Below are 26,252 nucleotides of genomic sequence, written 5' to 3'. Positions count from 1 at the left end.
TTTTGGTTTGGAAACATAGCACTTATTACCTTGTGGAATGCTTGCACTCTTTGTGGACTTGGAGTGGCAATTCCTTTTGATGTGTTGATGGTTGCCCCTAGATATTGTTGTGTCTGACACGGTTCGAGGTGTGACTTTGTATAGTTGATGGAGAAACCCAGTTTGTGAAGGGTTTGTATGACATATGTGGTGTCGTTTGTGCACTTTTTTACTGTGTTGGTCTTGATTAGCCAATCGTCTAGGTAAGGAAACACATGTATCTGTTGTCTCCTGATATGTGCTGCTACTACTGCTAGACATTTTGTGAATACTCTTGGTGCAGTTGTTATTCCGAATGGCAACACCTTGAATTGGTAATGTATTCCTTTGAATACGAACCTTAGGTACTTTCTGTGAGAAGGGTGTATCGGTATATGAAAGTACGCATCTTTTAGGTCTAATGTGGTCATGTAATCTTGCTGTTTGAGCAGTGGAATGATGTCTTGTAGTGTGACCATGTGAAAGTGGTCCGATATGATGTAGGTATTTAGTGTCCTGAGATCTAATATTGGTCTTAATGTTTTGTCTTTTTTTGGAATTAGAAAGTACAGGGAGTAAACTCCTGTGTTTTTTTGTTGTACTGGTACTAACTCTATTGCATCCTTTTGCAGTAGTGCTTGTACTTCTAGTCCTAAAAGTTCTAAATGTTGTGGTGACATTTTGCGTGTTTTTGGAGGGATGTTTGGTGGGAATTTGTGGAATTCTATGCAATAGCCATGTTGGATTATTGCTAATACCCAATTGTCTGTTGTAATCTGCTGCCAAGATTGGTAGAATTGGCTTAGTCTTCCCCCCACTGGTGTTGAGTGAAGGGGTTGTGTGACTTGAAAGTCACTGTTTAGGAGGAGGTGTTTTTGGAGTCTGGAATCTTCCCCTACTCCTTGGGAATTGACCCCCTCTATATCCCCTGAAACCTCCCCTTTGGAATGAACCCTGATATGGTGTGGTTCTTGTTTGTTGGCTGGTGGTGTCTGTGGGTTGGCCACAAAACCCCCCTCTAAATGGAGTTTTTCTAAAAGAGCCTCTGCTCTGCGGGGAGTAGAGTGCGCCCATGGCTTTGGCCGTGTCTGTGTCCTTTTTAAGTTTTTCAATGGCTGTGTCCACTTCAGGGCCAAAAAGTTGTTTCTCGTTGAAGGTCATATTAAGGACAGCCTGCTGGATTTCAGGTTTGAAGCCTGAAGTGCGGAGCCAAGCGTGTCTCCTTATGGTGACAGCAGTGTTGACTGTTCTCGCTGCAGTATCGGCTGCGTCCAGTGAAGAGCGGATTTGATTGTTTGAGATTGTTTGTCCCTCTTCAACTATTTGCTGCGCCCTTTTTTGGTATTCCTGGGGAAGATGGTCTACGAGAAGTTGCATCTCATCCCAGTGTGCGCGGTCATATCTGGCCAGCAGCGCTTGAGAATTTGCGATGCGCCACTGGTTGGCTGCCTGTGATGCCACTCTTTTTCCTGCCGCATCAAATTTTCTGCTTTCTTTGTCCGGAGGTGGGGCGTCGCCAGATGTATGGTGTAAAGAAATGGCTCCCTGTTGCAGTTACCCCCCACTTTTTGCCTGATACTGATGCTGACTTGACTGAGAAGAGTGCTGGGACCCTGCTAACCAGGCCCCAGCACGAGTGTTCCTTCACCTAAAATGTACCATTGTATCCACAATTGGCACACCCTGGCATTCAGATAAGTCCCTTGTAACTGGTACTTCTAGTACCAAGGGCCCTGATGCCAAGGGAGGTCTCTAAGGGCTGCAGCATGTCTTATGCCACCCTAGAGACCCCTCACTCAGCACAGACACACTGCTTACAAGCCTGTGTGTGCTAGTGAGAACAAAATGAGTAAGTCGACATGGCACTCCCCTCAGGGTGCCATGCCAGCCTCTCACTGCCTATGCAGTATAGGTAAGACACCCCTCTAGCAGGCCTTACAGCCCTAAGGCAGGGTGCACTATACCATAGGTGAGGGTACCAGTGCATGAGCATGGTACCCCTACAGTGTCTAAACAAAACCTTAGACATTGTAAGTGCAGGGTAGCCATAAGAGTATATGGTCTGGGAGTCTGTCAAACACGAACTCCACAGCACCATAATGGCTACACTGAAAACTGGGAAGTTTGGTATCAAACTTCTCAGCACAATAAATGCACACTGATGCCAGTGTACATTTTATTGCAAAACACACCCCAGAGGGCACCTTAGAGGTGCCCCCTGAAACTTAACCGACTGTCTGTGTAGGCTGACTAGTTCCAGCAGCCTGCCACACCAGAGACATGTTGCTGGCCCCATGGGGAGAGTGCCTTTGTCACTCTGAGGCCAGTAACAAAGCCTGCACTGGGTGGAGATGCTAACACCTCCCCCAGGCAGGAGCTGTAACACCTGGCGGTGAGCCTCAAAGGCTCACCCCTTTGTCACAGCCCAGCAGGGCACTCCAGCTTAGTGGAGTTGCCCGCCCCCTCCGGCCACGGCCCCCACTTTTGGCGGCAAGGCTGGAGGGAACAAAGAAAGCAACAAGGAGGAGTCACTGGCCAGTCAGGACAGCCCCTAAGGTGTCCTGAGCTGAGGTGACTCTGACTTTTAGAAATCCTCCATCTTGCAGATGGAGGATTCCCCCAATAGGGTTAGGATTGTGACCCCCTCCCCTTGGGAGGAGGCACAAAGAGGGTGTACCCACCCTCAGGGCTAGTAGCCATTGGCTACTAACCCCCCAGACCTAAACACGCCCTTAAATTTAGTATTTAAGGGCTACCCTGAACCCTAGAAAATTAGATTCCTGCGACTACAAGAAGAAGGACTGCCTAGCTGAAAACCCCTGCAGAGGAAGACCAGAAGACGACAACTGCCTTGGCTCCAGAAACTCACCGGCCTGTCTCCTGCCTTCCAAAGATCCTGCTCCAGCGACGCCTTCCAAAGGGACCAGCGACCTCGACATCCTCTGAGGACTGCCCCTGCTTCGAAAAGACAAGAAACTCCCGAGGACAGCGGACCTGCTCCAAGAAAAGCTGCAACTTTGTTTCCAGCAGCTTTAAAGAACCCTGCAAGCTCCCCGCAAGAAGCGTGAGACTTGCAACACTGCACCCGGCGACCCCGACTCGGCTGGTGGCGATCCAACACCTCAGGAGGGACCCCAGGACTACTCTGATACTGTGAGTACCAAAACCTGTCCCCCCTGAGCCCCCACAGCGCCGCCTGCAGAGGGAATCCCGAGGCTTCCCCTGACCGCGACTCTTTGAACCTAAAGTCCCGACGCCTGGGAGAGACCCTGCACCCGCAGCCCCCAGGACCTGAAGGACCAGACTTTCACTGGAGAAGTGACCCCCAGGAGTCCCTCTCCCTTGCCCAAGTGGAGGTTTCCCCGAGGAATCCCCCCCTTGCCTGTCTGCAGCGCTGAAGAGATCCCGAGATCTCTCATAGACTAACATTGCGAACCCGACGCCTGTTCCTACACTGCACCCGGCCGCCCCCGCGCTGCTGAGGGTGAAATTTCTGTGTGGACTTGTGTCCCCCCCGGTGCCCTACAAAACCCCCCGGGTCTGCCCTCCGAAAACGCGGGTACTTACCTGCAAGCAGACCGGAACCGGGGCACCCCCTTCTCTCCATTCTAGCCTATGTGTTTTGGGCACCACTTTGAACTCTGCACCTGACCGGCCCTGAGCTGCTGGTGTGGTGACTTTGGGGTTGCTCTGAACCCCCAACGGTGGGCTACCTTGGACCAAGAACTAAGCCCTGTAAGTGTCTTACTTACCTGGTTAACCTAACAAATACTTACCTCCCCTAGGAACTGTGAAAATTGCACTAAGTGTCCACTTTTAAAACAGCTATTTGTGAATAACTTGAAAAGTATACATGCAATTTTGATGATTTGAAGTTCCTAAAGTACTTACCTGCAATACCTTTCGAATGAGATATTACATGTAGAATTTGAACCTGTGGTTCTTAAAATAAACTAAGAAAAGATATTTTTCTATATAAAAACCTATTGGCTGGATTTGTCTCTGAGTGTGTGTACCTCATTTATTGTCTATGTGTATGTACAACAAATGCTTAACACTACTCCTTGGATAAGCCTACTGCTCGACCACACTACCACAAAATAGAGCATTAGTATTATCTATTTTTACCACTGTTTTACCTCTAAGGGGAACCCTTGGACTCTGTGCATGCTATTCCTTACTTTGAAATAGCACATACAGAGCCAACTTCCTACATATGGGAATTTGCTCTCTTGCGAGCTGCCCCTACTACTACGGAGTCAGGTGGTAACTGCGAAGTAATAAACACTGGGTCTGTGGGTGGTGGTTTGTATTTCTTATCCACCCTTGGGGTGATGGCTCTTGATTTTACGGGCTCTTCAAAAATTTGTTTTGCGTGCCGGAACATCCCTGGTAGCATTGGGAGACAACGATATTGGCTATGTGTAGCCGAGAGGGTGTTAAATAAAAAATCATCCTCTATAGGATCGGAATGCAGTTGGACATTGTGGAATTCTGCAGCCCTAGCCACCAGTTGCGAGTATGAGGTACTGTCCTCTGGCGGTGACGGCTTTGTGGGGTATGAATCGGGATCATTGTCCGGCACTGGGGTGTCATATAGGTCCCAAGCGTCTTGATCCTGATTATCTTGACTTATGGTAGTTTGCGCTGGTGAGTGCATTTGTGGCGGTGTTTGTGCCGGCGATGCCTGTTGTGGTGGAGAGGGCGGAGGCGTGACTTTTTTAACCACTTTGGCTTGTGGTTGTGCGTCATCCTTAAGAAGTCCGATCCTTCTTTTCCTTATTATTGGGGGAAGGGTTGATATCTTCCCTGTGTCTTGCTGGATGTACAGTCTCTTTTATGTGTAGTCTGATTCTACACTTTGGAGCTCTTGTCCAAATCTGTGCATTTGGCCACTTATTCCTTGTTCCTCTGTATAGGATGAAGGTGTGGAACTTTTCGGTGCCGAGAGAGAATCTTTTTTCGGCTTCGGCACCGACAGAATTTTTGTGGATTTCGGCAGTGTGTCTCGGTGCCGAGGTTTTTCGGTGCCGGCATCTTGTTTTTGCCTCTCGGAGCCGCTATCTCGGCTCCGAGGTTGCTCCATGGCGGTCCCTCGACCGGAGTCGGGTGACTTCGCTATGGGCGTGCCCTTTTTCGGCGCCTTCGACGGGTCGCCGGTCTTATGGGTCGAGCCATGGCCTGTTGGCAGTGGCGTCCCCTGGGCTTTTGTCTTCTCGATGGTTTTAATTTTCGACGTCTTACTCACTGTTTGTTGCTGTTGTTCGACGTCGGAGTCTCCGGATTCTGATTCCGGAACCGAGAAAGTTTCCTCTTCGTCGTCGAAACGTTGTTTTGTTGGCGTGGACGCCATTTGTAGACGCCTGGCTCTTCGGTCCCGGAGTGTTTTTCTGGACCGGAAGGCTCGACAGGCCTCACAGGTATCCTCCTTGTGCTCGGGGGACAAGCACAAGTTACAGACCAAGTGCTGATCTGTATAAGGATACTTACTGTGACATTTTGGGCAGAAACGGAACGGGGTCCGTTCCATCGGCTTCGATGTCGCACGCGGTCGGGCCGACCAGGCCCCGATGGGGGAATCGAAGCTACCCCAAAGTCTTCCGATGATCGATGTCGATGTACCTAACTATCCCGATACCGAACGGAACAATACCGACGCTTTCTTCCGAGATTCTGACTAACTTTCCGAACCGAAACACGGAGCGAAAAGGAATACGTCCGAACCCGACAGCGGAAAAAAAACAATCTAAGATGGAGTCGACGCCCATGCGCAATGGAGCCGAAGAGGGAGGAGTCCTTCGGTCCCGTGACCAAAAAAGACTTCTTCGAAGAAAAACAACTTGTAATACTCCGAGCCCAACACCAGGCAGCGGACTGTGCTAAACATGTGTATCTGCAGCAACATATGCCATCGAACTGCCACTTTTAGAAAGTAGGCATTTTCTTGCTTAATCCATTCTGTGACTGCCTGTTTATGGATTCCCTGTCTGGGTCAGTTTGACAGTTGGGCTGTTCACACCTCTCCTCTAGACAGTGACACAAAGGGGGCTGGGGTGTAGCCTGCATATCTTGATTAGACATCTGTGTTGGAGGGGAGGAGTGGTCACTCACACCTGGAAGGACTGTGCCTGCCATCACACAATACCGCCTCCGACCCCCTGGTGAGTGTCTGGGGCCTGGCCTGGCCAAGGAAGGATCTTGCAAACACTTGAGACTTTGCTTTGAAGTTTGGAAACTTCAAAGGCAGAACTGGGTATAAGAAGCAGACCCAAAACCCCTGACTTTTAGAATCTTTCTGGAATCAAGAGGAACCTCTATCCAGGCGAAGAGATGAAGGAGGAGTACTGTCCCTTTGCTGTGTTGCTTTGCTGGACTGGCCTGCAGTTGCTGCTTCTGCCTGAAGGGTGTGCAAAGGGTGAACTTTGCTGTGTGTCCTGCTTGAGAAAGTTCTCCAAGGGCTTGGAGTAGAGCTTGACTCCTGTTGGAAGTCTCAGGGACACCAAAGACTTCAGTTTCCTCGACCTGCAGCACTGGGAACTGTGTGTTTTGTGATGTTGAAGAGGAGAAACCACTGCGATGCCGCAAACGACACCGCTGGCCTACACCGTGACCTGCTGACGCCACACGGAGTCGCATTGCCACGCTTCGCACCGCAACCCTGGTCTCACCGACGCAGTCATCGGATGACTTCACCAAGCTGCTGCTCGCACCGCGACCTGTGGGCCCGCACTCCGGCGTCACCTGCTCCCACCGCAGCCTGTACATCCCCAAATACGTCACTCCTGTTGACACTGGCGCCACTGCCTGCGCCGTGGCCTGTGGACAACGTTCATGAGGAGCACGAAGCACCGTCCCGTCATGCACCGCAGCCACGGTCCACCGACACCAGCACCATCGGCTCCAGTGTCGTCACCAGGCATCCTTGCCTGCAACGTGGCCTGTGGACAACAGTTGAGGGTCACGAAGCACCGTCCCGTCCCGCACCGCAGCCACGGTCCACCGACGCCAGCACCATCAACTCCAGTGTCATCACCAGGCATCCTTGCCTGCACCGTGGCCTGTGGGCACCGCTCATGAGGGTCACAAAGCACCGTCCCGACCTGCACCGCTGGCTTGGACCTACAGACGACAGCGCTTCTGCAACGACGACGACGCTGCCTGCACCGTGACCTGTGGACACCGCACATTGCACCGCCCCACACCGCAGCCCTGGTCTCATGACACTGCTGGACGCTGTCACCGAGCCGTTGCCTGCACTATGACCTGTGGGCACCGCACATCACATCGTCCCACTTTGCCCCACAGCCCTGACTCCATCCCCGCCAGTGCACCTGATTTCATTAGCCCAGAGTTCGATCCCCGAGGTGCGTGACTTCAAGGGCCCGGCGACTCCTGCACCGACGCCACTCTCTGGAGCTCACCGCGAGGATCACAACGCCCTGCAAATCCAAGGTACTATTTGTGGGTCTTCCTGACACTGCAGCTGGCCCGCGACACAGAGGCCAGCCTGAACTTTTGGTTTTGTTGTTCAGGACACAGTGATAGCCCCAGGTGGAGTTATCGACTTCAAGGAACTGTATTGTTAAGTACATATTGCAGCATTCATATTTGTATTACTGTATGTTGGATTTTTATCATATTTTGTCTTGTTTTATATAGATAAATATTGGTTACTTGTCTAAAACTGGTGTGGAGTCCTTTTGTAGTGTTTTCACTTATTACTGTGTGTTATGTGCAAATGCTTTACACATTGCTTCTGAGATAAGCCTGACTGCTCGTGCCAAGCTACCAAGGGGTTGAGCAGGGGTTATCTGAGCGGGTATCTCCCTTATCCAGACTAGAGTGAGGGTCCCTACTTGGACAGGGTGCAAACCGACTGCCAACTAGAGACCTCATTTCTAACAGTCTTGTTTTATTTTCTTCTGACTTTTTGCCTAGACCAGCACTTTTCTCAAAAAGACAGTCTTGCTCACTCTGTGCCTCTTCCAAGGCTATAGAGAGATAGGTTGCCTTGAACGTGGAAAGAGTTTTGTCTCCGACATTCATAGAAAACACACATCCTAACGTAGGGACAATTTCTCAGAACATCAGCTGTTTCATTATAAAAACACCCCACTGTCCATTACACGTTAGAGGAAGATTCCAGCCAGAAAACCATGGCTGTATGCTGATTGCCAAATGATTTGCTACAGATGCTAATGCAGAATTCAGGCCGTTGCTCAGGTATGGGGGATGATGTCTTCCCGGGGTAACCTGAAGGGCAGATTTAGAGCTTAACATGCTGTGCTCCATTATAACCTAGGTAGGGATTAGTCATTTGACTTTAGTGACATGATAGCATTATTTGTATGCTTTACCTTTTTCGTCACAATTCTAATCTTGTTATGTAGTATCGTCCTGGTTATCGCAGCTCATGCTTTGCTGAATAAGATGCAGTCGCTTCATTCAAATCTTATTGAAACATATACTGCCTCTGTTTGTCATTACGCATATGGGACTGATGTAACAGAGAAACAGATGTGACCTGAGAGACCACTGCTTCCCTGAGAAACCATTTATGTCATGCGCTCGGCTGCCCAATCATCCCTGCCCTTGGGTAGAGATGAAGCACTGCTAGTTAGCTGGAGCAAAACCCAGATTGGAGCAACAGGCATCACCTGCAGTGGGCTAGACTCCGTCTCCCACACCGCAGGCGATTTTGCCACTCGAAACCCAGTAATCTCATTAAAATAATGAGAGCCTAAGCAACAGCGCATGTGTAGTCTGGCATTGGGAACGATGGCAATACATGACGCCACCATCCCGAATAACTGCATCACTGTCCTCACAGTGTAAGATTGGTTTTGTTGTAGCTGTGAAAGGGCTGTATCTGTGGAGGTTGGAGGTGGGATTTGAGAAAGTTGATTATGAACCCCAGAGTGAGGAGAAGGTCTACTGTGGTTTGAGTAGGTTGTCACCCCCGAATGGTAAAATCTTGAATTGATAATGTTTCCCTGCAATGACAAATCTTAGGTATTTGCAGTGTGCTAGGTGAATGGGAATGTGGAAGTAGGCGTCCTTCAGATCTAGTGTTGGCAGTAAGTCACCCTGCTGTCAAAGGGGAATGACATCTTGGAGAGTGAACATTTGGAAATGCTCTGAGAGAATGTATAGATTGAGTAGTCCGATCTAAAATTGGTCTTAGTGACCCATCTTTCTTTGGTAAAAGGAAGTATAGGGAGTATACTCCTAAACCTTGCTGTGAGAGGTGAACTGGCTCTATAGCCCCTTTGACAAGTATGGACTGTACCTCTTCTTTTAAAAGAGCAAGATGGTCTTGTGGAAGTCTGAACGCGAGGGAGAATATGTGGTGGGGTAGAAATTAGTTCCAGTCAGTAACAATGTTGGATAATTGATAGAACCCACTGATCTGTGATGATATTGGGCCATTGTTGATAAAAGTGCATTAATCCCCCCTACTGGAGAGCTGTGAGCTGGAAGGTTTAAGTCACTGCCGTGTATTAGAGGCAGATCTTCTAGAGGTGGACACTTTTCCTCTGCCTTCATTATTCGCACCCCTGTATGACCCTCTAAAGGAAATTATGATAGAAATGGGTACCTTGCTTAGTTTGTGACATGGAGGACGAAAATGACCCGTTTGTGGTGTAATGAGTAGGGCCCCCATAGCCTTTGCTATTTCTGAATCCTTTGAGCTTTTCTATAGTGGTGTCCACCTCCTGCACAAATACATGTGGGATGTCAAAAGGCATATTAAGAACTGCATGTTGGGCTTCAGTCTTGAAACCTGAACATCTGAGCCAAGCATGCCTTCTGATAATGATGCTGGTAGTACTACCACGTGCAGCAGTATCAGGTGCATCAGTGGCATACCTAATAGCATTATTTGAAATAATTTGGCCCTCAGAAACTATTTCTTGTCCCCTTTTGCGATGTTGGGAAATACTGGAGAAGGTCTTCTATCTCATCCTAGCTGGCCCTATCGTAGAGTGCTAGGAGTGCCTGTGAACTGGTGATTGGCTAATGATTGGCTGCTTGTGCAACTACTCGTTTTTCTGTCTGCCAGAACCAGACAGTAGAGAGAAAACAATATAACAAAGGATTTGATGCCCATGCACTGTATCACTAAGAGGAGGAGTCACTCAATCTCGTGTCTCGAAAAGATTCTGTGAAAAAAAATAACACTACAGACCCAAAACTAGATGGCGGACTTATGCAAATCATGCATATCTAAAGCAACACATGCCATCGAACACAGGCTATTCCTGTAGTAAAATCTACTTTTTACATAAAAGTGTTCATTCTTAGTGCAGTGGGTGTGTGATACTGTTAACAACAAAACAGGTTTGTTAGTGTTCCCATGGTGCCCCTGATCGTTCCATAGAGATTGTTAGTAATCCAAAAACAATTTATCTATTTCAATTATACATTGACTAGTGTTCTGCAGTGCTAAAATAACCAGTCTTTCACATTCCTTGATGGTGCACTGAAGTAACTTCACCCATAGGTGGGAAAGTTCATCTTGTAAAACTACGCCAGAGTCCGTTTACGAAACAGAATGTGGGTTTAATATCTCAAAGAAATCCTGTCCCAGCTCTGGGAAGGTTTTCTGTAAACTTCAGCAGTCGCTCATAGAGACTAATTGTATTTTGTATTGTACTTTTGGTCCCGTGGAACTTCCTGCACTCTTGGTTAGCAGACCTAACTACTTAAAAAATAAAAAATATTATAACGAAAACCAATCATTCAAACTAAGTTAATGTTTGTTTGAAATGTGAATGAAGTACAGACAACAGCCTATTTTGTTGGTTAAGGTGTCCAAATGCTTTGATTATTCTTGTTTTTGTAAAAATCAGATGCTTTTGGACTAAGCATGTCAGAGAGATAACATGCTACAATTCAAGGCATATTGCAAATGCCTGTGTGGGTTTCCTAATAGTTTTAAGAGTAACCCCTCGTTACATTAAGTTACTAACCTTTGAAAACTTTGCAAGCGCCAGACTGGCTCTGGAAACTTTTATCAGCAATGCTCCAGCACGCTACCAAGTGGTAATGTGCAGCCCGAAGCTGGCTCCGTACCAGCCCAGAAGTGACAGTGGATCTGAATTCAAGCATCACCCCTATGAACCTATGTCAATGTTTTCACAGAATGGGGAGGTGGGAGGCCGATGAGTCTGCATATCTACTAAAAAGAGCATTATGAAACATAAGTAACTTGTTGCTCTGCTGTATACTTTAAAGTGCAGATTCCTCACCTTAGAAAATATGCCAATGCAGTACTGAGCTGGGGAAACTTTCCTTACCACCCGACCTGGCAGCCAATGTAGTAGTGCTTTGTGAACATACACCAAACCTTAAGTCACAGCAGGAAAGATCTCAAGGATAGGCACTCCTTGTGCCAGCGCAGGGGTATCTCTGAACTTCCAGAGGCTGCGTCGTAACCAGTGCATGTATTTTAATACACAGGACTAACCACACAGCCCAACACAGGAAGGAGTTACAACTTTTGGAAAGAAAGACCCCCTTCCCCAAGTTCAACACCAATTTGTTTGTAAAAAGAAGAAAAAAAAAAGTGGCACGGCAGTTGCACAGTGACTGAAGATCACTCGTGCAACAAGCTGATGTAATCACTAAGGGGAAGATGTCTTCAAAGTCAAGCAATGCATGCTCATGCCCATACGTTCAAGGTAAAACAATCTCCTGTCCCAATCCAGAACCACTAAGATGACGTGGGCCTATCTGCTCCCGATTGTTTTCAAATTCTGGGAGGGAGTGGCAGGAGCAGGAAGGCAAATAGAAGTCCGGTATTCCATTCAAGGAAGAAAGCATTTCCTAATGCAGAAACTCCAATGCACAAAACCTTGGACACTAAGCGTTCTCAATGGTGGTGAAAAGGTCTAGCCAGGGCTTTCCCCACTGTTGGAAGATGAACTGCGGTACCTTGGGTTCGAGGTGATGTGTGGTCCGCCAGACACGGTCTGCTTAGTATTGTTCACTCCGACATTAAAAGATCCCATCAGGTAGTTTGCAAGACGGGAAAAGCCCCAACGCTTCAACCAACTCCATAAGGCATAGAACCTCCTGGCACCGGACTCAAGACCCCACTCAGCCCTGCTTGATGCTATATGTTAACTGTGTCTGCACTAGCCTCCTCCTTAATGAGCGACAAGAAAGTCCTCAGTGCTAGGTGAATGCCCCGCAACTCTAACAAACTGATTAGGGTTCCACCAGAGTCCTATGCTCTTCACATATCACTTCCCCAACCCAGTAGTGATGCGTCGGTCACCACCATCAGCTTTGAGTGGAGAAGGAAGAGGTGTTGCAAGTGGAGCAATTGTGTTCAGGCAGTCACCAATGCAGAACAAGCCCTCTCTTACGATATCTGGATGGCATTGGATAGATTTGCTTGGGGTGGGCCCACTGAAACTAAGAGGCTAAGAAACCTCAGTGCTGCTCTCGCCAAAATCCAGGTCTGAGCCAGAAACATCACCATATTTATCCCACAAGTCCTGGACTTGTGGTGAAAGGAAGGTCTTGAACTGCACTGTATTCAGGATGCGTTCCAATAAATGTTAGCCACTGCAAAGTAGTCCATTAAGACTTTGGCTCACTCATTGTGATCCCCGATGATAACAAGAGGTTTACCATTGTCTGGAGGTGGTCTAGGACTGACTGTGGTGAGCCCAACTTTAACAGACAGGCATCGAGGTAGGAGAAAAACAGCATCTCCAACCTCCAAAGGTGTGCCAAAGCCACCACCATCACTTTTGTGATTATCTAAGGGGTGCTGGTGAGGGCAAGGCGAGCGATGCAAATTGGACCTCGCTGACCTTGAACCTCAGGTAACAACTGAGAGACTACAAAATGTGTATATTGACTATGTCCTGCAGATCGAAGGACACCATCCCCTCTTCCCTGCCCAGAGCAGCCAAGCTCTGAGCTAGCACAAGCCTTTCGAATTTGTTCTTCTGCCAACAGGCTATCAGAGCTCGAAGGTCCCATTAAAGCTAGAGGCATTTCATCCTCTTAGCTCAAGGAAATATTCCCGTTCCAAATTCAGAACACACTCAGTAGCACCCCCGAAGAGCAACAGTTGCACCTCCTGTAGCAGGGAGGTGTGCTCCTTGGAAAGTCAGTTGATGTGTTGGAAAACGTGCTGGATAGCCATGCAGTCAGGCATGGTGGATTGCTACCCAGAGACAAAGTACTTAATCTTGCCCTCCAGGGGATGAGTGTGCACTGCTAATGGCAAACGAAAACAGCTTAGTGGCTGTTGCTGCAGGGGAAGGAGACAAGGACTCGTGCCCCTGCTGGCCTGAATGATGCTTTCCTGACATATGTCTCTTGTCTCGTAAGGACTGGGGTGACTGGTGCAGTGGTTCAGGCCAGTGTCACTGTGGATACGGTAACAACCTGCAATAGCCTCCGATATTTCTCAACTGATATGAAACTTACTTGAGAGGTCAAGAGACCCAGGGAGCACAACAATGCTCTATTACCCTTAAAACGCTCCAGGACAGACTGATTTTCAGAATATAAATATGAGCCATCAAATGTCGAACCTAAGAAAATGCATGTACAGCTCCAAAACATCTTGTGGAATGGACCAATGAATGGCGACAAGGCACAATGCTGGTGCCATTTGCCATTCTCAAGCAGTCAGTAATGCTGAATCCCCCATGAATCACTTATTTCATTGCTTCCTGACCATCATGAATTGTACGAGGCAGAGAGGCCCCAATATCTTCGATGAGAACCAGCAAGATCTTGCTGTCCAAGTTCCAGAGGCAATGCATGTAGCAACCCAACAGACTGCACTAACTAATCTCAATGAGAGTCCACCTTCACGTTTTTGTAGGTACTTTGCCTTTAATTTTGACTTACCTGAGAATTTCGATCAAAAGGTTGACATCTGATTGTAAGGGCCCCTAGAGTTAAGGAGTTCACGATCTAGAGCTGGACTTGCCCATGAGTCTCAACTTATGTTTGGCGACATACATCTTTGCTTCTCAGCCCCAGATTGCCTTGTGTGCATGAGAGCACACTTACTGGAGGACTTCGAATCATGTGCTAAACCCCTGTGCGGGTGTGTGACTAACATCTATTTTCTACAGTCACTGCATGGTTTGAAACCTGCAGTTTTGTTTTCAGGAGCTGTCGGGTAGGCTGACGAATTTGGGATTGGAGCGCCAGATCAGTGTTGGAAGGTGTGGAAAGAAAATAGCACTTCAGCAGATGACGTGTGGGTCACTCTGTCCATTCTGGGTCAGTACGAAGCCAGCACAAAAACATTTAACAGCACAAGGACGATCCCTTGAAAAGGTTTCCGGGTCCAGTCCAGAGCCCAGGGAGTACTGTGTTAGAAGTATTAATCAGAATATCCAGTTAAAAAAAAAAAAAAGGCAAAAAGTTAAGCACAATGTTGTTTGAAGAAAAGGCTCATTTTGTTTTTCTAATATCTTTCCAGTTTCACTGCAATGTACATAAGCCAGAAATAGTAATTTTCAGAAGAAATTGCTGTCATTTCTAGTATATATCGCATTCCTAAAAACGTATATATAATATAGATTTTTGTTTTTTTGTATAACTTTATTGAAAAAAAGATACTTTGAGGGAAGGCATCCACCTCCTACAACCTGTATATACAAAAACATTGAGGATTTTAAACTTGCACCCTTCCTGCACATTATTTCTGTTTTTACAGCATGAAGATTGCAAGGGAAACGTTTGCTTAAAAGGTGGTATGTTTGGATAACTTCTGGTTACAGACCTTATTTCCTTATCCCGCCCTCCCCAATAGAATTACTTCTTAAGAAAAACAGACAGAGCTTCTGACATTTCAAGTAAAACATACATGTCTAAGAATCAAAACCTTTGCTCACTAAAGAACAGTGCAGATAACCACAGAGTAAAACTGCCAGTGAGGAATGACTCAGGATGGATGGGAAACAATTCCAGACAGGAGATCAATAACAAACAGATAGCAATTGTGCCAAATCCAGCCATCACCAATTTCCACAAATGATTGCAAGCAGTTGTAATGCAACATGAGTCTTTCACCACAACCATTAACTGGACTTCTACCCTTCACCCAATCAGCTAGAAAAATAAAAGGTTTAAATCCATCTAAAATAAGCTCTACAATCCGACAGTTTTCATCCTTCCATGTCGACATTTTCTGTGTTGTCAATATCATTCTGCTCAGATACTGGTGTTTTTTCCACTTCTTTCATATCTACATCCTCCAATGCAGACATTACTTCCTTGTGGTCACCTTTGCCTCCATGCCCTTTTTCAGCTTCCAGCTAAGGAAACAAAAATAAGTAAATAAGTACTGTATTCATTTAATAAGATCAACATTTTTCTTTACCTCCCATGCATCCTCTTAAGAGCATATCTGCAAGCTTGCAAATTAAATCAGCCTTAAGTTGAAGGAAATAAAAAAATGTCCTTACTAGGCACATGCCATATGTATTTCTAGGTTTACCTGGCATGCTAGCATTTTATACTGCAGCACTTCTAAGCTACTCTTCCCTGCATACATCAAAATGGCATGGTAATTAAGTACTTATTTCTAGATAGTTATTACCGTGTCTGGACACATGCAATGATTATGGCACTTTTGGCAAAGTGATTTTTGATCCAAAACCCTCCCGTCTGGCTAAGTAAACCATATTTACTACACTACCACCTTAAGAAGGCCACCTAGATGAACAAGTTACTTAACTCTGTATCACCATTTAACCGTAGATTCTTCACAGAAGAATGTTACCCTGGTGTCAGATTGGATCCAGAAAATTCATAGCAGTACCTATGTGCTCTCTGCGTCAGAAGTGATGTGCACCTTGCCTATATAGGCGACACCCTGGGCGCTGACATCAGTTTCTTTAGTGACTATTTCCGCACCAAAAACACAGCCATGTTAGACTGACTATATGACCAGTGTGCACAATCTAACAGAATATTAGGATGAAGAGCCTATTTCAAAGAATGGGGAGGATGATGGGCCCGGTAAGTAATCATCGGTTAGACAGTATCAGAAAAAGCGTTACCGAAGGTGAATAACTTTTTCTTCTTATATAAACTTGTAACTGCAGATTCCTCACTTAAGCAGAGATACCAAAGCAACACATCCCAGGTGATGGGACTGCTAATGACTCAAACTAGGATGCCCCGGAGAAGTCAATGGGGAAAATGCCTGTACTGATGGACCAGACTGTTTGTTGGTTAATGTTTGGCAGGACGCTCATGTAGCAGTTTGGCAAATGTCCAAGATGGGTACCTGCATGCTAATGCAGTGGTAAACGGCCTTGGCCCTGGTGGAATGGGTCCGCAAACCCTCAAGAGGCCGCTTTTCAGGTAATGAGTGGCAGGTCTTGATACACAGTACACAGTCCATTGAGAGAGAGCCTGTTTCTGCACTGTCCTGCACTTTTTCACTTCAGTACACCCAATAAAGAGCTGATCAGCCACCAGATGTTCTTTGGTACAATCAATGTTGAAAGAGCACTCTTTGGGTCCAAGCGGTGGAGTCTCTCCTCCTCCTCCTAAGAAGGATGAGGCTGGGCGAAAAATGTGGGCAGCATGATTTTCTAGTTGACATAAAAGGAGTGACCACCTTCGGCAGAACGAAGAAACGTGTCCAAAGAACCAGTTTGTCTTGGCAAAAGCTGGCCTATGGAGGTTTAACTGAGAGTTTGAAGGCTGCTGACCCTCCTGGTCGATGTAATGGCCACCAAGAAGATGGTCTTGAGAGTTAGAAGTACGAGTGGAAAAAATATGCAGGGGCTCGAATGGGGAACCTAGAAGGAACGATAGGGACAAAATAAGGTTCTATTGGTACCTGATGAAAGGGATAGGAGGGAATAAATGTTACAAGCCATTAAGGAAACAAGTAACAACGGATGACAAACAGTGAGGGATGATCTGCTAACCACACAAGCGAATGCAGATGGTTTGTCGTAGCCTGGAGGTGGGTGACAACTGCCTTGGTGAGCCCACCTTGAGCAACCAGTCATTGAGACAGGGAAAGTCTAGGTCCCCTGACCTCCGAAGGTGAGCTGCAACTACCACGACCACTTTTGTTAACACCCGGGTGCACTGGAGAGGCTGAAGGAGAGCACAGCAAACTGGAAGTGCTCATGCCCCACCATGAACCGCACAAAAACCTGTGGGCTTGCAGGGCAGGGGTGTGGAAGTAAACATTTTACAAGACCAACACTACCATCCAGTCTCCATGACCAGGGCAGACAAATCCTGAGCTATGGTGAGCATACTGAATCTATTTCTTCAGAAAGGCATTGACGGAGGCACAGATCTAGTATGGGGCAGAGCCCCCGGCACTGGAATCCACTCTATCTTTGGCCAACATAGCCTGCTGTCAGGGGTCTTGTATGACAACACGCTGGCTTTGGTTCCCAAGTCCATGAAAAAGGCTGGAAGACCTCGTGCCCTTGCCGGTTTGGCTGGTATTGAGATGCAGCTGGAAGCCCCTACAATAGTCACGGAGGAGGCAAAAGGAGGAGTTCAGCTGGAGCAACAAGGGAGGAATCCAAACATCTGGTGGTAGTCTGACTCAAATAAGCGCTCAAGAGTTGAATCGGCCTCAACACCGAACAGACTGCGTCAAAGAGAACGTCCATCAGAGCCAACTGGGCCCCAACAAGCCGGTTAATCGAAGCCAAGCATAGCAGCATAGTGCCAGTGTGTGGAGGCAATAACCCTGCAGAGCGAATCAGTGGTGTCCAGTCCGTACTAACTGGAGAACTTTGTTGTGACCCTGCCATCAATAATCGCCCGTTCAGTTTGGCTCAGACTTCGGAGGCCATGTGCTGCACTTGCACGACAGGGTCTCACAAGGTATGGGAGTAATGGCCCAAGAGAGGACATAAAGTCCCCACTGCCACACTCCATCTTGAGCAGACCAAGGCTTTTTTTCCTCCATGCAGGAAAGTCCCTCTTTCTAGCATGGTTACCCCCCCCCCTCCACACTTTTAGCCTGTTCTCAGTGTGCTTAGACTGTTTGCTGGGATCCTGCTAGCCAGGACCCCAGTGATTGTGTTCTCTCCTCTAAATGTGGTTGTCTTGGTACTCTTTGGCATACTGGTGTACCCCTATATGTCCCTAGTATTTGGTACTTCGATACCCAGGGCATTACTATACCAGGGGTCCCTCATGGGCTGCAGCATGTATTATGCCACTCATGGGAGCCCATGCAAACTGCGTCTACAGGCCTGCCATTTTCAGCCTGCGTGAAAAGGTGCATGCACCCTTTCACTGCTGGTCACTACACCAGGTCACTGTTAGTCACCCCTATGGTACGCCCTTACCGCCCTGAGGGCAGGGTGCAGCTCCCTGTGTGCAGAGGTACCCCTACAAACTCCAGTTCTAATTCCCTGGGCTGTGTAAGTACAGGGAAGCCATTTTAGCTATGGACTGGCCATAGGTAAATCCGAACCTAGGCATGTTTGGTATCAAACATGTCGGAATCATACCCTAATACTGATGCCTGTATTGGTGGAATGATTCCATGCACTCTGGGAGCTCCTTATAGGACCACCCCAATATTGCTCCTACCAGTGTTCCAGGGTCTGAGAACTGCCAAGCTGCAGCAGCCCCTTAGACAGGATTCTGCCAGCTCAAGAAGGGGAAGGCATAAGAGGATTTCCTGTGGGAGAGGGGTGCAACCGCCTCTCCCTTGAAAATAAGTGTTACAAGGCTGGGGAGGGGTAGACTCCCCACACCACCCGCTTGCTTTTAAGGGCAAATTTGGGGCCCTCCTTGCATAATCCGGTTTGCACCAGTCCAGGGACCCCAGGTCCCTGCTCTGGGGCGAAACTTCAAAGAAAAGAGGTGCGACTACTCCCCTGTCCTTCCAGGTGGCCACTTGATTATGCCAACTTGAAATCAAGATGGGAGCATCTGACTGGTCAGGTTAGGCAGATGACGTCAGTGACCTCCTCTGATGGGTAGGTGGGTCACCTTGCAAAGTGACCAAACCACTTTTTCTGCTATTTAGGGACTCCCTTGCGGGTGGGTCCACAAATTTGGAATGCAAGACTCCACCAGGATTCCTCTACAATGATCTCTTCTGATCCTGGTCACCGGAACCGCTGCTGGACTTCACAGGAACCTAACACCTAGACGACCTCTCCTTGCAACATTGTTTCCGTGGCTCCTGTCAGCAACTTTCAACATTTCCACAGCTGTGCATGCTCTGGGGTCGGCAAAAACTTCAGCTGCACCAAAGAAGCAAGAAGAAATCTCCCTTGGAGTGAAGGAGTCACTCCCCTGCATCCGAGGACAATGACCAGCTAATGGATCCTGCGGTCCCATGGACAACGAAAAGGCTCAGCACACAGGTGGTTCTGTGGTCCTCTCCGGGTCCAACTTGTCTTCTGTTCAACTTGGGAGATGGTGGGCCCTTGCTGCAGCCACTGGAACGGAAACCCTGAACACCTCAACTGTTGCTCTTACCAAGGCTTGCTGACTCTTCCTCCAGGAGATCTTCAGGCTCCAAGAAGCCCCAGCCTCCAGGACTCAAACTCCTAATTCAGTTTTCACTCTGCAGCTCCTACGACGAGGGACTCTGGTCTGGCTGGGTTGCTGAGGCCTCCCTGTGCCTGCTGCCAGTGAGTCACTCGTGGGTTCTCCGACGACTGGCTTTTCTTCCTGCTGACCTTGTTGGTCCTCAAAAACCCACAATTTTCCTTGCAACTACTTGTGCATTTGCCAAGGCTTGTTGGTGGTCCTGCAGGCCACTGACCCTCCTGCAATATAGCAACTATCATGGGACAGCTCGTGGGTGACTCCAAGACTCTCCTGCATCACCTGGACTCCGCAGCTGGACTTCTTCCTTCACCATCCTGCAGGAACTTCACCTCCAACAGGGTTGGCATTGCCCACCTGCACCGCCTGGACATCGGAGTGGTCTGGATACTGTCCCCTTCTTTTTCAGGTTCTTCATGTCTAGAATCCACCTTTGGGTTCCACTGATCCTGGTCCTCAGGTCGCGACAGCAGCTGGACAACAGAGGCTTCCACTGACTCCAATAAGGGTTTGGAATGTCACTTCACTTCAAATCAAATCATTAGCATTTATAAAGCGCGCTACTCACCCGTGCGGGTCTCAAGGGGCTAGGGACAAAGGGGGTGGTTATCGCTGCTCGAACAGCCAGGTCTTTAGGAGTCTCCGGAAAGCGGAGTGGTCCTGGGGCTGGTGGGGAGGGAGTTCCAGGTCTTGGCCGCCAGGAAGGAGAAAGATCTCCCACCCGCCGTGGAGCGTCGGATGCGAGGGACGGCGGAGAGTGCGAGGCCAGAGGAGCGGAGGGGGCGGGTGGGGACGTAGAAGTTGAGGCGTCTGTTGAGGTATTCCGGTCCCTTGTCGTGGAGGGCTTTGTGTGCGTGGGTGAGAAGTCGGAAGGTGATCCTTTTGCTGACTGGGAGCCAATGCAGGTGTCTCAGGTGTGTGGAGATGTGGCTGTTGCGGGGTACGTCGAGGATGAGGCGGGCTGAGGCGTTTTGAATGCGTTGTAGGCGATTTTTGAGTTTGGCGGTGGTCCCAGCGTAGAGGGTGTTGCCGTAGTCCAGGCGGCTCGTGACGAGGGCGTGGGTCACGGTTTTTCTGGTGTCGGCGGGGATCCAGCGGAAGATCTTGCAGAGCATGCGGAGGGTGAGGAAGCAGGCGGAGGACACGGCGTTGACTTGCTTGGTCATGGTGAGAAGGGGGTCCAAGATGAAGCCGAGGTTGCGGGCGTGGTCTGCGGGGGTCGGTGCGGTGCCGAGGGCCGTGGGCCACCAGGAGTCGTCCCAGGCGGACAGGGTGTTGCCGAGGATGAGGACTTCAGTTTTTTCAGAGTTCAGCTTTAGGCAGCTGAGCCTCATCCAATCTGCGACGTCCTTCATACCCTCTTGTAGGTTGGTCTTGGCGCTGGCGGGGTCCTTGGTGAGGGAGAGTAGAAGTTGGGTGTCGTCGGCGTAGGAGGTGATGATGATGATGTCGTGCTTGCGTACGATGTTAGCGAGGGGGCTCATGTAGACATTGAAGAGTGTCGGGCTGAGTGATGAGCCTGGAGGTACGCCGCAGATGATCTCAGTGGGTTCTGAGCGAAACGGAGGGAGGTAGACTCTTTGGGAGCGGTTTACGAGGAAGGAGGCGATCCAGTCCAGGGCCTGGTCTTGGATCCCGGTGGAGCGGAGGCGGGTGATTAGGGTGCGGTGACAGACGGTGTCAAAGGCAGCCGAGAGGTCGAGAAGAATGAGGGCGACTGTTTCACCGTTGTCCATCAGGGTTCTGATGTCGTCAGTGACTGAGATGAGGGCGGTTTCAGTGCTGTGGTTGGTTCGGAATCCGGTCTGTGAGGGGTCGAGCAGGTTGTTGTCTTCCAGGAAGGTGGTCAGCTGTTTGTTGACGGTCTTCTCTATTACTTTGGCTGGGAAAGGCAGAAGGGAGATGGGGCGGAAGTTTTTCAGGTCGCTCGGGTCAGCCGTAGGTTTCTTTAGTAGGGCGTTGACTTCGGCGTGTTTCCAGCATTCGGGGAAGGTAGCAGAAGAAAAAGAAGAGTTGATGACGGTCTGGAGGTGCGGGGCGATGATGTTGTCGGCTTTGTTAAAGATGAAGTGCGGGCAGGGGTCCGAAGGGGCGCCAGAGTGGATAGAGTTCATGATGGATTTGGTTTCTTCCGTGCTGATGTGTGTCCAGTTGTTGAGGGTGATGGTCGGGGATGTGGGTTCGGTGGTGTTAGGTTGGGTCTGGTGTCCGAAGCTGTCGTGGAGGTCACTGATCTTGCGATGGAAGAAAGTGGCGAGGGATTCGCATAGATCCTGTGAGGGCGTGACGGCGTTGGGGTTGGAGAACTCCTTGACGATGCTGAAGAGTTCTCTGCTGTTGTGGCTGTTTTTGTCCAGTCTGTCGGTGAAAAAATTCCTTTTGGCAGTGCGGATCAGGTTGTGGTGTTTGCGGGTAGCGTTCTTGAGGGCGGTCATGTTGTCAGCGGTGCGGTCCTTGCGCCAGGCTTTCTCAAGTGCGCGACAAGTTTTCTTTGATTCTTTGAGGGTGTCAATAGAACCAGAGGGGTTTCTTGGTGTTGTTCTGTCGCTGCGAGCGTTTGAGGGGAGCAAGGTTGTCTGTGCAGTTGGAGATCCAGTTTGTGAGGTTGAGGGCTGCGACGTTGGGGTCGGTGGTGAGGGTGGGTTGGTTGGCGGCGAGTGCGGCGAAGAGTTGCTCTTCAGGGATCTTGTTCCACTGTCGGCGAGGGATGGGTTGAGTGCGGAGGTGGCGGGTCTCGCGTCGGAATGTGAAGTGGACGCAGCTGTGGTCGGTCCAATGAAGGGCGGAGGCGTGGCTGAAGAAGACGTGTTTGCTGGCGGAGAAGATAGGGTCGAGTGTGTGTCCGGCGATGTGGGTGGCAGTGTTCACCAGTTGTTTGAGGCCGAGGTTGGCGAGGTTGTCGAGCAGGGTGGTGGTGTTGGGGTCGTTGTTTTGTTCCAGATGGAAGTTGAGGTCGCCTAGGAGGATGTAGTCTGGTGAGGCGAGGGCGTGCGGGGAGATGAAGTCGGCGATGGTGTCGCTGAAAGGGGCGCGAGGTCCGGGAGGACGGTAGACGAGGGATCCTCTGAGGGTGGTCCTCGGGTCGGTGCAAATCTGAAAATGCAGGTGTTCAGCGGCAAGAGGGGAGTCTTCAGTGGAGGTGGTGACGCTGATGGAGTCTTTGAAGACGATGGCGATACCTCCTCCTACTTGGTTGGTGCGGTCTTTCCTGGAGATCTTGTAGCCTTCGGGGATGGCGGTGGCGATGTCTGGAGCAGAGGAGGCGTTCATCCAGGTCTCCGTGATGAAGGAGACGTCCGGTGCTGTGGAGTCTAGGAGGTCCCAGAGTTCAACGGCGTGTTTGTGAACGGAGCGAGCGTTGACTAGGATGCACTTGAGGTGGTTGATGGCGCGTGGGCTTGTGGTCGTAGTTGTTGCGTGGTGGAAGATGCGTTTGCAGGAGTTGCAGGCGAAGGGTCCATGGGTGCGTTTGGGGTGAGCTTGGAAGCAGGTGTTGGAGCGTCCTGGGTTGAGGGCATGGAGGGTGGTGGGGTCATAGCGGATCATCGGGGCTTGGGAGCGCTGGGGACCAGGGGTCATGGCGCTGGGCGCGGGCCAGGCGCGGATGGGCGCAGACGGGCTTGCCATAAGGTAGGGGGGGGGGGGGGGGGGGAGGGGTCAGCTGGGGGCGAATGGGAGCTGGGGGCGGGGGCGTGCAGGAGGTCGCGGCGGGAAAGCGCGAGGGAGGGGGGGGGGACAGGTAGAGTGAGAAGAGCTGGGGGAGGGGGGTTTAAGGGTGGAGAGTGTTAGGAGGTTTAGAAGATTAGGGAGAAAGATAGGTGTAGGGTTGTGAAGATAGGGGAGGGGGGGTTGTAGAGGTGGGTGAGAGGTAGAGTGACGGGATAGGAAGATAGGTAATAGAGGGAGTGGCGGGAGGGGGGGAGAGATAGAGAAATAGGTAGAGAGAAAAGGTAGATAGAGAAATCGATAGATAGGGAAAAAGATAGAGAGATAGGAAGATAGGAGGAGGTGGAGAGTGAGGGAGTTGGATAGTGGGATAGAGAGATGGAGAGATAGGTAGATAGGAGGAGTGAGGGAGGTAGGAAGTGAACGGGTTAGATAGGGGAGATAGAGGGGGGGGATGCGAGTGGGGGAGGGGGATGAGGCAGGAGCAGGAGGGCAGGCGCGGGGAGAAGAGGACGGAGGAGGCAGAAGAGCCAAAGGCAGAAGACAAGAAGAAAAGAACAGAAGAGCAGAAAAACACCGAGGAAGACAGAAAAACACAGAGGAAGACAGAAAAACACAGAGGAAGACAGAAAAACACAGAGGAAGACAGAAAAACACAGAGGAAGACAGAAAAACACGGAGGAAGACGGAGGAAGACGGAGGAAGACGGAGGAAGACGGAGGAAGACGGAGGAAGACGGAGGAAGACGGAGGAAGACGGAGGAAGACGGAGGGAGACGGAGGGAGATACAAAAAACGAAGAAACAGAGTGCAGAATACCACAGCAGAAGATGAGGAAGAAGAGGAGAGAAGACGGGGAGAAGAGGAGGAGTACAGAAGAAGAATACAGACGAGGAGCGAGGAGGAAGAACAGAGAAGAAGGAAAGAGGAAAAGAAGCAGGAGCAGGAGAGAGGGTGAGTAGCGCGGGGCAGAACGAGGGGCTGGGAGGTGGGGGGTACTTACTGTGGGGTGGGTCTCAGGAACTCAGGAACCTGGAGGAGCTGCAGCGGCAGGGGGAGCGACCTACCCTTGGGTCAAGGGTCGCTACCACTGTCGCGCAGCGGCCGCCATATGAGGTAGGGAGGGGTCAGCTGGGGGCGAATGGGAGCTGGGGCGTGCAGGAGGTCGCGGCGGGAAAGCGCGAGGGAGGGGGGGGGGACGACAGGTAGAGTGAGAAGAGCTGGGGGAGGGGGGTTTAAGGGTGGAGGGGGAGAGTGTTAGGAGGTTTAGGAGATTAGGGAGAAAGATAGGTGTAGGGTTGTGAAGATAGGGGAGGGGGGGTTGTAGAGGTGGGTGAGAGGTAGAGTGAGGGGATAGGAAGATAGGTAACAGAGGGAGTGGCGGGAGGGGGGGAGAGATAGAGAAATAGGTAGAGAGAAAAGGTAGATAGAGAAATCGATAGATAGGGAAAAAGATAGAGAGATAGGAAGATAGGAGGAGGTGGAGAGTGAGGGAGTTGGATAGTGGGATAGAGAGATGGAGAGATAGGTAGATAGGAGGAGTGAGGGAGGTAGGAAGTGAACGGGTTAGATAGGGGAGATAGAGGGGGGGATGCGAGTGGGGGAGGGGGATGAGGCAGGAGCAGGAGGGCAGGCGCGGGGAGAAGAGGACGGAGGAGGCAGAAGAGCCGAAGGCAGAAGACAAGAAGAACAGAAGAAAAGAAGACCGGAAGGACTGAAGACCGGAAGGACTGAAGACCGGAAGGACTGAAGACCGGAAGGACTGAAGACCGGAAGGACTGAAGACCGGAAGGACTGAAGACCGGAAGGACTGAAGACCGGAAGAGCAGAAGACCGGAAGAGCAGAAGACCGGAAGAGCAGAAGACCGGAAGAGCAGAAGACCGGAAGAGCAGAAGAACAGAGAGGAGTACAGAAGAACAGAGAAGAATACAGAAGAACACAGAGGAAGACAGAAGAAGACCGAGGAAGATAGAAGAACAGAGAAGAATACAGAAGAACACAGAGGGAAACAGAAGAACACCGAGGAAGACAGAAAAACACAAAGGAAGACAGAAGACAGAAGAACACAGAAGAACACGGAGGGAGATACAAAAAACGAAGAAACAGAGTGCAGAATACCACAGCAGAAGATGAGGAAGAAGAGAAGAGGAGAGAAGACGGGGAGAAGAGGAGTACAGAAGAAGAATACAGACGAGGAGGAAGAACAGAGAAGAAGGAAAGAGGAAAAGAAGCAGGAGCAGGAGAGAGGGTGAGTAGCGCAGGGCAGAACGAGGGGCTGGGAGGTGGGGGGTACTTACTGTGGGGTGGGTCTCAGGAACTCAGGAACCTGGAGGAGCTGCAGCGGCAGGGGGAGCGACCTACCCTTGGGTCAAGGGTCGCTACCACTGTCGCGCAGCGGCCGCCATATGAGGTAGGAGGGGGGGGAGGGGTCAGCTGGGGGCGAATGGGAGCTGGGGGGCGGGGGCGTGCAGGAGGTCGCGGCGGGAAAGCGCGAGGGAGGGGGGGGGGACAGGTAGAGTGAGAAGAGCTGGGGGAGGGCGGTTTAAGGGTGGAGGGGGGAGAGTTAAGAGGTTTAGGAGATTAGGGAGAAAGATAGGTGTAGGGTTGTGAAGATAGGGGAGGGGGGTTGTAGAGGTGGGTGAGGGTGAGAGGTAGAGTGAGGGGATAGGAATATAGGTAATAGAGGGGGTGGCGGGAGGGGGGGGAGAGATAGAGAAATAGGTAGAGAGAAAAGGTAGATAGAGAAATCGATAGATAGGGAAAAAGATAGAGAGATAGGAAGATAGGAGGAGGTGGAGAGTGAGGGAGTTGGATAGTGGGATAGAGAGATGGAGAGATAGGTAGATAGGAGGAGTGAGGGAGGTACGAAGTGAACGGGTTAGATAGGGGAGATAGAGGGGGGGATGCGAGTGGGGGAGGGGGATGAGGCAGGAGCAGGAGGGCAGGCGGAGGGCAGGCGCGGGGAGAAGAGGACGGAGGAGGCAGAAGAGCCGAAGGCAGAAGACAAGAAGACAAGAAGAACA

The 26,252-nt window shown here is 50.0% G+C and overlaps 1 protein-coding gene across 2 annotated transcripts in view; it reads right to left on the bottom strand.

Moving 5' to 3' along the window:
- Window positions 1–14,583: 14,583 nt before the first annotated feature.
- FKBP4 (FKBP prolyl isomerase 4) overlaps window positions 14,584–26,252 on the bottom strand; it is a 195,798-nt gene continuing 184,129 nt past the window's right edge. For both annotated transcript variants that reach the window (XM_069228152.1, XM_069228153.1), the window contains one exon: window positions 14,584–15,320. In XM_069228152.1, the coding sequence (XP_069084253.1) occupies window positions 15,171–15,320 (150 nt within the window). In that variant the 3' untranslated portion in view covers window positions 14,584–15,170. The remainder of the gene's footprint in view (window positions 15,321–26,252) is intronic.

This window comes from Pleurodeles waltl, chromosome 4_1 (assembly GCF_031143425.1).
Source record: "Pleurodeles waltl isolate 20211129_DDA chromosome 4_1, aPleWal1.hap1.20221129, whole genome shotgun sequence".
Taxonomy (NCBI): domain Eukaryota; kingdom Metazoa; phylum Chordata; class Amphibia; order Caudata; family Salamandridae; genus Pleurodeles; species Pleurodeles waltl.
The sequence above is the reverse complement of the archived record's forward strand: the minus strand, read 5'-3'. Positions and strand labels throughout refer to the sequence as shown.